Source organism: Colletes latitarsis, chromosome 6 (genome assembly GCF_051014445.1).
Source record: "Colletes latitarsis isolate SP2378_abdomen chromosome 6, iyColLati1, whole genome shotgun sequence".
In the NCBI taxonomy this organism is placed as follows: domain Eukaryota; kingdom Metazoa; phylum Arthropoda; class Insecta; order Hymenoptera; family Colletidae; genus Colletes; species Colletes latitarsis.
This window is the reverse complement of record NC_135139.1, coordinates 26696271-26709001: the sequence shown is the minus strand read 5'-3', so window position 1 is coordinate 26709001 and position 12731 is coordinate 26696271. Positions and strand designations below refer to the sequence as shown.

Here is a 12731-nt window from a genome sequence, read left to right as displayed (position 1 = left end):
TGCGCGAATTCACGTACCCGCGAGTGCTGGAAACCGGGCCGGACCGCCCGTGAGTCACCTCCCAAATAATCTGTCGAATTTTTGAGTATCTTACGAGGTCTTGTCACAGAGAATGTTATATTCGATAAGATAATACACTAGGATCTCCGTGAAGTAACAGTGACATGATGGGGAAGAATATCTATTCCGTATTTTCGTGCCCTTTCGCCTATGATTTAATAACTGGACAAACATTTTTCGTCGAAACAATACGCGTCATGCTGCATTATCGAAGCAATACTTGCATGGACCGAAGATACGGCAAATTTTACAGAACATAACGATTATATCGTATATTTCTAATTACACGAGGCACAATGTTTCCTTAACGTTATCTTTGAACCGAAAGCATACATTTACAATTTGATGGATTATCGCAGTTCCTTCCATTTGCTGTTACATTTAATTGCAACTAACGTTTCTGGCTTAAGCGTATCTATTAAACGTTGTGATAGGAAAACACTTAAGAATGTTGTAATTAAATTAGGATTACGATCGCAAATAAGACCTTAAGTGGAATGCGCGATGTAATACTTGCTTTATCACAATTGAGATAATATTTTTGTCCACACATGTGCTTTGCGCTTTCCAGTGGAGGGTAGGCGTTTTTAAACGACGCGACGTCGTGAAAATGTTCCCTCGATTGTTTGTGTTCGGAATTGACTTTCCGCTGGGTACAAAAAATTCACTGGTTATGAGAATGAACGAATGTATGTCAAGTCTGTTATGATAGCTCATTTTACGCTTCGGTCACTTTATTTTGATAAATAATTTAGGTTAAGGTGTTACACCGGACACGCGTATAACCTGTCAAGTACGCTAAACGTTGATTAGCAATGGAAGATACAGAGAAAAAGTGTCAAGACGCGGAACCGAATGAATTTTACTTCGAATCCGATCACTTAGCGCTAAAGGGAAACAAAGATTACACTACACTTTTGAAAACGATTGTAATTCTCGAAGCGCAACGCGTTCAAGCCATAGAGGATTTAGATAAGCTTTTATTAATCCGCTCGAAAGCATTGAAGGATCCAATATCTTTTGTGGCTCAAATACAAAATGGTGAACTTCCAGAGTTACCAGGACCGCAAAAAATTGCGGAGATTCCTTATATCGACTGGACTCAATACAACATAGCTATACCCGATATGCGTATGAGGCCACAAACGAGACACGGACACGTATTACCTCATATGCAAACAAAAACAGAACAAGAAAATGGAAAGGCACGTTAAACTTCATACATATTGTTTGAAATTTTTCAATTTCTACATACATATACATTAATTTATATACTGGAAACATTTAGATTTTAGTACGTGGACGTGCTTTCGATGAAAGTAAGCCAGAAACCTTCAATCAGCTGTGGACAGTGGAAGAACAGAGGAGATTGGAAGAACTTTTGATCGAGTATCCACCAGAAGAAGTAGAAATGAGACGGTGGACCAAAATAGCTAATGCTTTAGGTATGTTATAGATTAATTAGTTTCCTTCTAAGCTTTGACTCTTACTTGTTTCCTAGGCAATAGGACTCCGAAACAAGTTTCTAGCAGAGTTCAGAAATATTTTATCAAACTCTTAAGAGCTGGACTACCTATACCTGGTAGAGGCCCCAAAGTAAAATTGGATGCTAAAAGAGGAATAGGTCATAGACACCAACGAAGTAATTACTCATTATTCAGACGTTCTACGTTCTTTCCACATCAGGATATGTCTTTTACCATGCCTGATGAAAGTAAAGATCTACCAGTTACAGAAGAATCTGTACGTATTTAATTTTATTTTATTTCCCAATTAAAATTATAATTTGCATTATTATTTGTCTTACACTTTTACGTTTCCAGGAAGATGATGCTGGAAATAGTATTATCGATGATAATCCTGAATTAAGGCATATAGAATTATTAAGACAAGTGAAAGCCGAAAAAGAACATAATTCTTCTCCCGAATATAAACATATTGGATACAAGGTACTACATTTTATTTTTGATAGAGTATCAAAAACATATATATAAATTTAATAATTCTCTCCTTATAGTGTTCAATCTGTGGTGAAGAACCTTTAACAGGTACAAGATGGCATTGTATAGAATGTCTCGATGGAACTGATATTTGTGGTGATTGTGCGGTCGCGCAATTAGAAACTGATAACCCAGTTCATAATGCATTACATAGACTAATTCCTATAAAACCACCACAATATTCTAGAAACTACGATTTAGATTATTTTCCACAAAGTTTTAATAATTCTTCTTACAATTATTTGGACCCTAACTTTTTACCTGAATAATTGTTACTGTTTTATTCTGTTTGTAAAACTAGGGTCTGGAAATAAGTAAATAATAAATTTATAATACTTTTCTAAGAACGTATTATGTATCTGTAGATTTCACATCTTCTACATCTGTGGAATTTGTATCAACGACATTCCTCTTTGGAAATTTTAAAGTAATTGTTTTCTTATACTGATCAAAAGTATTGTTTCGTATATTTTCCCGAATAGCTTTAAAAAATTCGAGATAATGATGAATATTGTGTCTGAAAATTGAATTCGATATAAGAATAAATAATGTAATATTAACAAATTACGTAATTATGCGAGTGATATTTACATCATCAACAGTATTGTGCAAAGCATTTCTTTGGTATTATGTAAATGGTGTATGTACGCCCTAGTATGATTTTTACATGCAAGACATTCGCAATAGGAGCATATTGGAGAGAAATCGTCTTCGTATCTGTCATAAAAACTAATTAGTACAAAAATGCAAGAGTTATAAATTTAATTATATTTTATATTACCTCTTCTCTGCAAGCCCTATCACATGTGCCACGTTATTACAAGTAGCGTGGTCGCACAAAAAAGTTAAACCCTCTGAATTCTCTACAGCTATGTATGGATATGATGTATCAAATATATCTACACCTAATTCGATAAGATCTAATACTGTAAGTGGATTCCAACATCCCAAAGATACTTTAAGTTTTTCAATGGGTAAAAGACTCTGAAATAATTGTAATTAATGAGAAAATATTCATACATAACAAGGATTTCTTTACTTACAGCAGTATGTTTCATTATTTCTTTAATTTGCTCTAACGAAATGTTTTGCACATTTGGTCCATTATTATGCAATCCATCTATCACATATCCTATTATTGGTTTATCTTTTAAATCATTTATAGACATTGTTCTGGTCTCTATATCATAACCACCTTCGATTGCACCTAATATGCCTACTGATTTTAAGGTTTCAGATTTGGTATGCCTAGCTAGACACTGTTCAAACAATGTCTTACTACGTTGTGCAGCCTTTTTAGTTCGTTTTTTCTTACTGTCAATATTAGTATCTCCATCGCATAATGCAACATAAAAATCTGGTTTAAATGTTTCAATAATATCCATGTATTTATCAGCTGTTAATACTTGTCTTCCATTTCTTGCCCATAAAGAGATGGAATCAAGTTTCTGAAAACCTGAAGGTGTAGGTTGGGCTGTGTCATGTATTGTAAGAAAATTTATATATTCCTAAAATATAAATATTCATAAATTTAAATTAAATGCACAAGAAAACTATTTTAGAAAATTAAAAATGGCGTAATTATATTATACCTTCATACAAATAAAATTTGCTAAATTAGAATTAGTATCTTTGACTGATTCAACAATTGATATTGTAGAAGCAAGTGATACAGATAATATGTGTGGATTTGAGGTGACCATTTTAAGAACGTCTTTAGTTAAATGAGGTACACAACCACTCTAAGAAAAACACGCAATTTTAATTGTAGCATTGCTTTAAGTACACATGTCGTTCAATTATCAAATGTTACCTTCGTATAAATAAGAACAAGAGGAGTTTCAAAACTAACATCAGGAATTCTTTCAAATTCCGTTAAAGTTCCAATGCGGGCGGTACAAGATTGAATCGAATTAGTAACAAATTTCATACTGATTCAACAATAATCAACAAAAATTGAACTTTATTGTTAAACATAACCTTACTAATATTCAAATGGTTGAAAGCACAGACGATGTATACGAGTAGACCTATCACCTAATATATTTTTTCGGCCCGATTCTCTGGCTCTCTAGAGCCCCATTACCATTTCCGTGATACTCGCAACGTTACCAACAGATTTAGAAATGTGACTAAGTGACGTTCGTGATGCGGGAGAAATCTGTCTTTTTGTCCGTAAAACGCGATGTCGCGATGGTAATCATATTAATCATTGATTCGTACGATAAGAAATCTTAACAAATATTAAAATAATTTTTTACAAGAATACCAATCGCTGCATGTAAACTCCATACAGAGTACGTACTCGACGATGGTGTAAATTAAACAATTATAAATAAAACTTGGCATTGTTTAACATTTCAACGCAATAATTTAAACAATTCTTAACAATATGTGGTATATGAATAATGAAAGGGCCCATCAGTATGCGTAAATAATAATTTTTCGCGAAATAATTTGTCCATCGGACGCGTAAAGATGGCTGACACACGCTGTGCTCTCCCCACTCCTCCGTCATCACGTTAAAGGCTCATGCGGTGACTTACGTGGCTCAGTCTCGCGGGGGGGGTCCAAGGGTGGCGGAACTCCTGGCTTGGTGGGTACCTCGGGATCATCCTAGACTGACTAGTGGCGACCAGGAGGACCAGGGGGACCAGGGCTGACCGCTACTGACCAGTGCTGACCAGTGCTGACCACTACTGACCAGTTGACCAGTGGTGAGCGTACGGTGACCAATAGTGACCAGTTGCTGACCAACGGTCAGGTTTGCTTAAATATCCCCTCTCTCTCTTATTTTTCTGATTTGAAGCTTGTTCGTTCATTTTTGACTATGGTTTTATGCAAAATTGGGTTTATCGAATTTATCGGTTTTTGTTTCGTTACTGTGGACGTATCCGCCATTTTCGACATACAATGAGATATTCTATCGACTGATTCTTCTGTTATTTTGACAATTGTTGCGTTAACTTGACCATATGTGACTTTGAAAGAAAATGGTTCTCTATGGGGTATTTCTTTCAATCGTTTACTGTTTCCGTTTCCAATTCTTCCCTGAACTCGTGTCTATCTTTGTCGATTAATCCGAATTTTTATTTCGATTTTGTTTGCAAAGTTGCTTCGTCGATTTCACTACTTGTGGTATTAGTTGAATCTGACTTGGTAAGATGTTTCTCATTTCGTACATTTTTACTGGTCAGCCAAGTTCATCAGCATCGTCTGTCAATTAGTCTGAATTTTTATTTTTACTTTATTTGTGAAATTGTTCTGTCGTTTTTACTGAGTGTATTTAATATATTTTGACTGACATTGTTTTATTTATTAATATTTTGTGTATTCTATGTAGGAATATTTCAGAATTTCTTACATCAGCCGAACAAATTATTTCTCCACTTGTCGAATCACAGGTGGATTGGATAGGGTTTATTAAATTTTCCTTAATATGATACTAATGCAAGTATTAGTTTCTGTTCCAGGTCAGATCTATTACAGATCGATTCCAAGGACATCGAGGGAAGACGCCACAACCGCCGAGGGATTCATCCGCCGAGGGAGTCATCCGTCGAGGGATTCATCCGCCGAGGGAATCATCCGCCGAGGGACATTTAATTCCAAGTAAATTAGATTTAAGCTTTGTCGCGAATCTTAAAATTAACGTCGAAGATTTCTTTATTCTACATATTTTCGCGTTTTACCAAGCAATTATTCAATAAGTAGCTTCTCGTTTTCTCGTTCCCTCGTTCGTAGCTTCGGTCACCGCTGTTTCATCGATTGAAACATGTGATCGGCCGTGTATCTGGTCCTACAGATCTAATCGTCTTCCCTTGGTAAGCTTGATCGAGGGAAAACGGCACTTCGCTGGAAGGTGTGGAGTTTCCGTATTCTGCGGAAACGCATACCTTTCAGCGGAAGTCGACCCTGTTTCAGGTACTCTCTCTTTTGTCAGACAGCCCAAGTCGGGTCCTTCGGGCTCCCGGCGGGTTGCGTTGGAGAAATGGAGACCTCGACTCGGGGTTGCAGTTGTCTGTTTTCTTGTTGAGATCGAGTTAGCAAGGGCAGTAGGTTCGATCCTCGGATCCGCTGCACGGTTCAGCATCGCGTCGCGTCGAGTCGCGTATCCCACGATTTAGCTTCATCCCTCTTTTTAACCACATAATTGCTTGGTAAATCAGCATGTCCAAGGAACTTTGTTTCCTTCTATCGTCCGAATTTTAGCTTCAAGTTGACTGGACTTGAGCTTCGACGTTAATTTTAAGTCCCTATCGTATGCGTCTCTCAATGTTACCAAGTAATTATTTAACAAGTAGCTTCTCTCGACTCGTTTTCTCGTTTCCTGCTTCGGTCACCACTGTTTCGTCGAACGAAACATGTGATCGGCCGTTCAGTTTGTCCGAAAGATCTAGTCGCCTGCCAATGATAGATCGATTTCTAGAAATAGAAATCAATCTACCAAGGGTAGTGTTGATTCGATCCTCGGATCTGCTGCACGGTTCAGCATCGCGTCGCGTCGCGTATCCCACAATTTAGCTTCACTCCTTTTTCAATAAAATAATTACTTGGTACATTTAGTCTTAGGCTTCGACGACCCGTCGCGCGCGCGTATGTATCAAGTAATTTTTCACCAACTAGCTTCTCGTTCCCTCGTTTTTCGTTCCGATCACCACTGCTTTGATGTAGAAAGCAAGTGATCGGCCGTTTAGCTCGTCCGAAGGGCCAGTTGCCGTCCTCTGGCGAGACGATCCAAGGGAAAGGGTATTTCGGCCTTAGAGGGGATCAGGGACTGTTCCTGTCTACGGTAGCCCCGACACACGCTCCCTCTCTCTGTTAGACGTCCCGAGTTGGGTCCAGTTGGCTCCCAACAGGACGCTTGGGAGAAATGGGGAACCTCTGTGTCGGGTGCGTCGATTCCCTTCCCCTTCGATCGGACTTGCCAAGAGGCAACGGAGTTGACCCTTTTGACCAGTTACTCGGTTCGCGTGTCGCGCATCTCGTTCTTTGCGTCGATCATTGCTGATCGACATCGCGTCGTATCGCGTCGCGTATCCCATAATTTAGCTTCATCCCATTTTAAACGAAACAATTACTTGGTACAACTAAACTAGAAGATCGAAGGAGCATTGCTTCCTTCCATCTCTCTAGTTTAGTAATCTAGCTTGTAAGAATGTAAAAGGGAGATCGATGGAACTTTGATTCCATCTATCTCCCTTCGGGTCTCCACTCGCAGCAACCTCCACGTGGTGAGACCTGGTAATCGGTGTCACCCACGATAGAAAAATTATTCTTCGTGGCTGACACCGAGCTAATGGCTGCGAATTTAGAATTGTTTCTTTATATAATAAACGAATTTAGATTTATAGTTGGGCAGGTGTTTGGTTAACCATTATGTTAGGCAAATTATTTTTATTTGAAGATAAATTCTTTTAACTCTGTTCGTTGGTTGTGCATCTTTCATTGGTTGCACTTTCGTTTATTTCTTCTTGGACCAACGATCGTTGGTCACAGAAGACCTTAATTAATGGAGGGTGGGTCTCCATTCGCAGCAACCTCCTCGTGGTGAGACCTGGGTAATATTATTTACCGTTTAATTAATAATCGTATCGCTCTTAGCTGGGTAATGCAATTATTAATTAGCAAATTGGCTGCAATCCGCCTTGCATAGGTCATCATAAATACATATAGACCTTCTTCGTTAGGTTAGTTTCGATTCTCATTGATTCATCAAAAATTCTAGAGTATTGTTTCAGACGAGGTATACGAGCAGATCTTTCACCCAATGTATTTTTTCGGCCCATTTTTATGGGGTCTCGAATCCCCATTACCATTTTCGCGTCATTCGTAAAGTTACCAACAGATTTAGAAATGAATTTCAATCCCTGCATAGTCAACTCACATGTATTTATACACACACTACAGCTGTCAGCCCATCAACACTAATTCATTGAATAGTTTCTCAACTGACCGTCATCCATGAGAAGAGGACGCTAAAATCACCTCGAAATTTTCAGTCGGTATGGCAGTCAGATTGGTCCACGAAAGTCCGCAAGGTGAAAGCTGTTTACTCGTATACCTTGTGTATCAGTGTATGACACAACCTATACTTGGAGTTTTCCAATCAAAAAATTTATACTTCTTAATCCTTACTAGTTCAGTCTTCTGTTTGCTATTATAACATATCTCCGCGTACAAATAAATTATCACATTTTGTTCAATTATTTAAACATAAGAGTATTATATAAATCATTGTCACGCATAGAAAGTTAATACAATTATTGATGTCATATTAACTGCTATATCAGTTTTCCATTAGGGTTAGAATTCACCAATAACTACCATTCTTAAGTTCAAACATTCAACAAGCATTCAAATTACTTCAAATAATAAAATAATTATTAATTCAATACTTTTTTTAAAGCTCAAAACAAATAAATTTAGGCAATGGTATGCAATGCATTGTACGTAAGTTGTGTTGTTTGTTTCATAGTAAAGTAGAAGTTGCAGATCGTATAGTGTACAGGGTGTCTTTGTAACTCTACACATTATAACGTGAATCATTTTCTTCTCAGGGTCATATTTTTCGAGATTTCAAGGTCATCGATATTTTTTTGAACGAGATTACACATTTTTATTATCGTGATGTAACAGCAGAAGTTAAGACGAATACAATGATGTGTAAGATGATTTTTAAATGATCTCGAAATAGATTTAGAAGAGCGACAGAGAATAGTAGGGACTTGTTTCAATATAGTACTGGTATTTTCTATTTCGGTATAAGTTCCTAGAAAATTGAACGAAATTAATAAGAAATTACGTAGACAGCTGTATGTTGCTACTATAATTATATTGTAAGTACAAAGAAATTTTCAGGTTCTTCTTTAAATTACGTCTGTGTAAATATTAGTAAAAAATCATCCGATGTACCGACGTAGCGCATTATTCCGATTCCCTTCCATAATATTGATCATCCATACGATAATGAAATTGGGCGACAATCGGTAAGTGAATTTAATTATTCCGATCAGAATGGAGTGATGCAAGAATCCTGTTGTCACGTTTTCTTTGCCTATTGTTTTTATAGCGCTCTGTACGTATTTTTCCGGCGTCGGGACCATCCACCCTGCTCTCGGCGAGTCTGTTGTATGATTCGTGACTGTTCCAGGTAATAAGCATTGCACGATTATGCCGTGTCTCGCATACTCAATCTGCAGATCTCTGGTAAATTTCACAATGTACGCTTTCGTAGCTGCGAACACGGTTAAAAGAGGACTCGGTAATACGGCCACCACCGAGGCAACATTCACAATCACTCCTTTTCCTCTGACAACCATTTGTGGTAACAAAATACGACACATATTTGTAACAATAACGACGTTACAGTGCACGATGCTCATGTAGATCTTCTCTTTGTGCGGCAGATCAAGGAAATATTCCGGATGTGGATACGACATACCGAGATTGTTTATTAACACACCGATTTCCAAACCGAATATTTCTTTTTCAATCACTTTATATGTTTCTAAACCTTCCGAGATATCTAGTTTAATCACTTTCGTCTTTACGTTGTACATCATCTCGATGTTACTGGCGATCTTTTTCAAATTTTCGGTGTCCGGGCTTACGAGGATCACGTTCAATCCTATTTTAGCGAGTGCCTCTGCGTAAGCTTTTCCTATACCATGGGAACAACCGGTGATAACAGCCCATTTACCCATCGAATACAAATCGATGGTCGACGTCGTGAAAAAATTCTTATACAGTTTGTATATTATGTCTCGGGACAGTTTGTAACCCCAATATATGATCGTTGCGTAACCTATTTTCTCAACCAACATCGTTTACGATTGGCGAAATTTCCAGGGCGTCGCTTCAACACATGTCAAAGGATAACGCGTTTTACGATAAATCAGATGGTCTCGTTTATCGTTTGCGCGTAATTTGTTGCTTCGGTCGGAGAATCGTGGAAAGGGATTCTTTGCGTGCTACGCCTACGACAGTCGAAAGGACGACATATTTCAAGGGTATGAAAACAGTCGAACAGAAACGAACAGGATCGTTGCAAACACATATGTTTTCCCGCGTTTTGTTTCTCGAGAAGTCATCTTGGTAAACCATCTCGTATCGTGTCAAGTTTTATCGCAGACTTGGGCCAAGTGTCCGTGTCCATACTTCTGTGCAGGGACTTAAGGTAGATGACCCTTAGAGACGACATTACTTATGCTTTTCAATTTTTTAATACAAGAATATAATGCGTGCAATTCTATTGGTTCAATGTCAGAAACAATTGTCACGAATCGTGAGTCAACGTTTATCAATTATCAGATGTTATTAGTCAATTCAAGTTGCAATCGGCTAATGCGTTGCAGATCTATTTCACAATATCTATCGATATAATAAAAATTCAAATTCCGCTTTGTTGGGCCGTCCGAGACTCGAATCAACGTACTTCCGGTTTCTTGATATCTATTCATTCGGTGCACTTGACTTTTTTTCTAAACATACAGCGAGGGTAAAATAACAGAACACTTTGTATATTTGTATATTTCATATAGTTGAAAACGAATAGGGGAAAATGAATATTTTTAGACCCTGTATACCTTTTACCTCTTACAGAGTAAATATACAAAATCTTATGTTTTTACGATGCGCAACGAGTTATTATCTCCTACGATTTAGCAAATATTAGGAGGAGAAATGCAAAAATAGACAATTCTAAGGTCATAGAAATATTCGGACACTTTGCAAGTTAATTTTATAAAATAAAAATAACAGTCTTCGATCGAAGGTAACTTGGAACTATTATTTCCACGATTCGAGGAAGGAAGTAGACCGGAATTGGCTATCATGCCCGGACTGATATAATTTTTATGTGTATATGCCTGAATAAGCGGTAAAAATTGCATCAACTTAATATACGAACAATTAGAGTATGCAACACGTTCCTATCATTTTATCCTACTCTCTAGGTGCTGGAATGCATGATTATCTCTATAATTATTATCACGGTCATTGCTACAAAATTGTTGTTATCATTCAAACGGCCGCACATTCAAAGATAAGCTGATAGGGAGCAGCCAGCGATGTTTTGATTTATACAGTCTGTATACATTCATTGTCTTTACTTCTCTTTTGTCACGCGTCATTTGCGGTTTCGTTAAACCATATCGTTACTCTCTTTTAAAATATAGAACACGATAAATATTATCGTATTTTGTTGGTCTCGCTACCAACAACACCTCTGATACCGCATAAGCAAATCGCTGGCTTGAAAACACTTTCATTCACGGTCATCTGAAACCTAAGTAAGTACTTTATATAAGCAATTCTTTGCCTTTGCACACGTCTAACTGCGGTGTTTCTGTTTTCAACAACACGTCGTCAAGTTTCAAGTTTAACAAAGCCATCAATCGTGTATGCACAGTGTTCTTTCTTATTTTATGAAATTTTCTTAACTAAACTTTATTTAATTGTTAGGTAATCGTCGCGAAAACGAACAGAGAATACATCGTTCGAATCCATTCACGCATCTTTGACTCGGATATCCAAGAGCCTCGCGTATTTCGCGAGGTTCGAGGGCTTGGATAAAGAAAAAACACAGAACAGGCGAAACATGGAAACCATGGATGAAGATGTGCCAGCGAGAAAGCTGGAGGATGTGGAGGAAGTGGTAGTGAAGGATGCCGTGGTGTCCGTCGACACCACGGACAAGAAGTTACAGCAATACAAACAAAACACTTATGCCGCGAAAAAGACTGTGGCACAAGGTATGATGGATGTTGCTCTGATTACTGCAAACGCAAATCAATTGCGATACTTGATCGAGTACCAACGGAACAGCCCTACGTTCTACGTCATTTTGAGCCTAATTATCATCAGTCTGTTACTTCAGGTAATACTACCCTCTGCGATTTTCCTCCTCTTATTCTGATTAATGACAGTAAGGCACAACTTGGCGTATTTTGCACCAGGATTTGAACATGCAACCGTAAAAAGTTCTATTGATACAAAAACCGAAGTCTAGAGACCGTTTCTTGCGTCGTGAATTCATTGTTTGGACTTTAGCCAAGTTACTGGATGATACCAATTTTGGCATCAAATGACCGCCTGATTTGTCGCCTGATTAGATTTTTTTTTATGGGAATATTTACAGTCTGTAGTACTTAAAACGAAGCCAGTAAATATTGAGGAGTTAAAAAATAGAGTAGTAAAGGAATGCAAGCATTTACCAACAAATGTCTGGTAACTTACGAAAGAGAACGTAACTATGTACAGACCACGAAACAATATACACCACCTTTTCGTCGCTAAGAACGATGTTATTTTGGTTGTTTGTTATAGATCGCCGTGGGCGTCAGTTTAATATTCAAAGGCCGATTCGACATAAAAGGACAGTCGAAATCTTTGAACGCACGAAGGATCAACAATTACGTTGTGGTCGGCGTTTTTCTCATAACAATTATAAATGTCTTTATAGCCGCGTTCAGTATATCCGTTCCAGTCACGGAGACACGACTTGTTCAAAGATCAAATAATAATCTATGAATAATCTTTTCTATTGATTATCTCAAGATCCAGCTCTCTGTTTAACCTTTTTTTTACTATACGATAATGTTAGAACTCTATTTCCTATTTCGTCTGGAACGATAATAATGAGATATCCGAAACTGATCTTACGTATGA

The 12731-nt window shown here is 37.7% G+C and overlaps 3 protein-coding genes and 1 pseudogene across 6 annotated transcripts; 2 read left to right on the top strand and 2 right to left on the bottom strand.

Annotated features, from left to right (window-relative positions):
* Positions 1–31: 31 nt before the first annotated feature.
* On the top strand, positions 32–2329 carry LOC143342813 (ZZ-type zinc finger-containing protein 3-like). 3 transcript variants are annotated; one of them, XM_076767078.1, is made up of 6 exons: positions 32–300; positions 1114–1265; positions 1349–1505; positions 1562–1803; positions 1884–2009; positions 2078–2329. In XM_076767078.1, the coding sequence occupies exons 1-6, from the start codon at positions 165–167 to the stop codon at positions 2327–2329; spliced, it is 1065 nt and encodes a 354-aa protein (XP_076623193.1). In that variant the 5' UTR covers positions 32–164. The 3 variants fall into 3 exon arrangements, with proteins under 3 accessions (XP_076623193.1, XP_076623192.1, XP_076623191.1); XM_076767077.1 differs by lacking the exon at positions 32–300 and adding an exon at positions 417–749 and having other exon boundaries at positions 816–1265; XM_076767076.1 differs by lacking the exon at positions 32–300 and having other exon boundaries at positions 417–1265.
* Positions 2330–2411: 82 nt separating this feature from the next.
* LOC143342812 (queuine tRNA-ribosyltransferase accessory subunit 2) lies at positions 2412–4175 on the bottom strand. Of its 2 annotated transcripts, none has more exons than XM_076767074.1 (6): positions 3874–4175; positions 3653–3802; positions 3104–3568; positions 2842–3044; positions 2652–2789; positions 2412–2577 (listed from the first exon to the last, which is right to left on the bottom strand). In XM_076767074.1, exons 1-6 carry the CDS (start codon positions 3988–3990, stop codon positions 2412–2414), a joined length of 1239 nt encoding a protein of 412 aa, XP_076623189.1. In that variant the 5' UTR covers positions 3991–4175. The 2 variants fall into 2 exon arrangements, with proteins under 2 accessions (XP_076623189.1, XP_076623190.1); XM_076767075.1 differs by having other exon boundaries at positions 2652–2777; positions 3874–4170.
* Positions 4176–8792: 4617 nt separating this feature from the next.
* LOC143342496 (very-long-chain 3-oxoacyl-CoA reductase pseudogene) lies at positions 8793–10121 on the bottom strand (annotated as a pseudogene).
* Positions 10122–11342: 1221 nt separating this feature from the next.
* LOC143342497 (ninjurin-A) lies at positions 11343–12600 on the top strand. Its single transcript, XM_076766448.1, has 3 exons — positions 11343–11353; positions 11526–11940; positions 12390–12600. Exons 2-3 carry the CDS (start codon positions 11662–11664, stop codon positions 12591–12593), a joined length of 483 nt encoding a protein of 160 aa, XP_076622563.1. The 5' UTR covers positions 11343–11353; positions 11526–11661; the 3' UTR covers positions 12594–12600.
* The last annotated feature ends 131 nt before the right edge of the window (positions 12601–12731 follow it).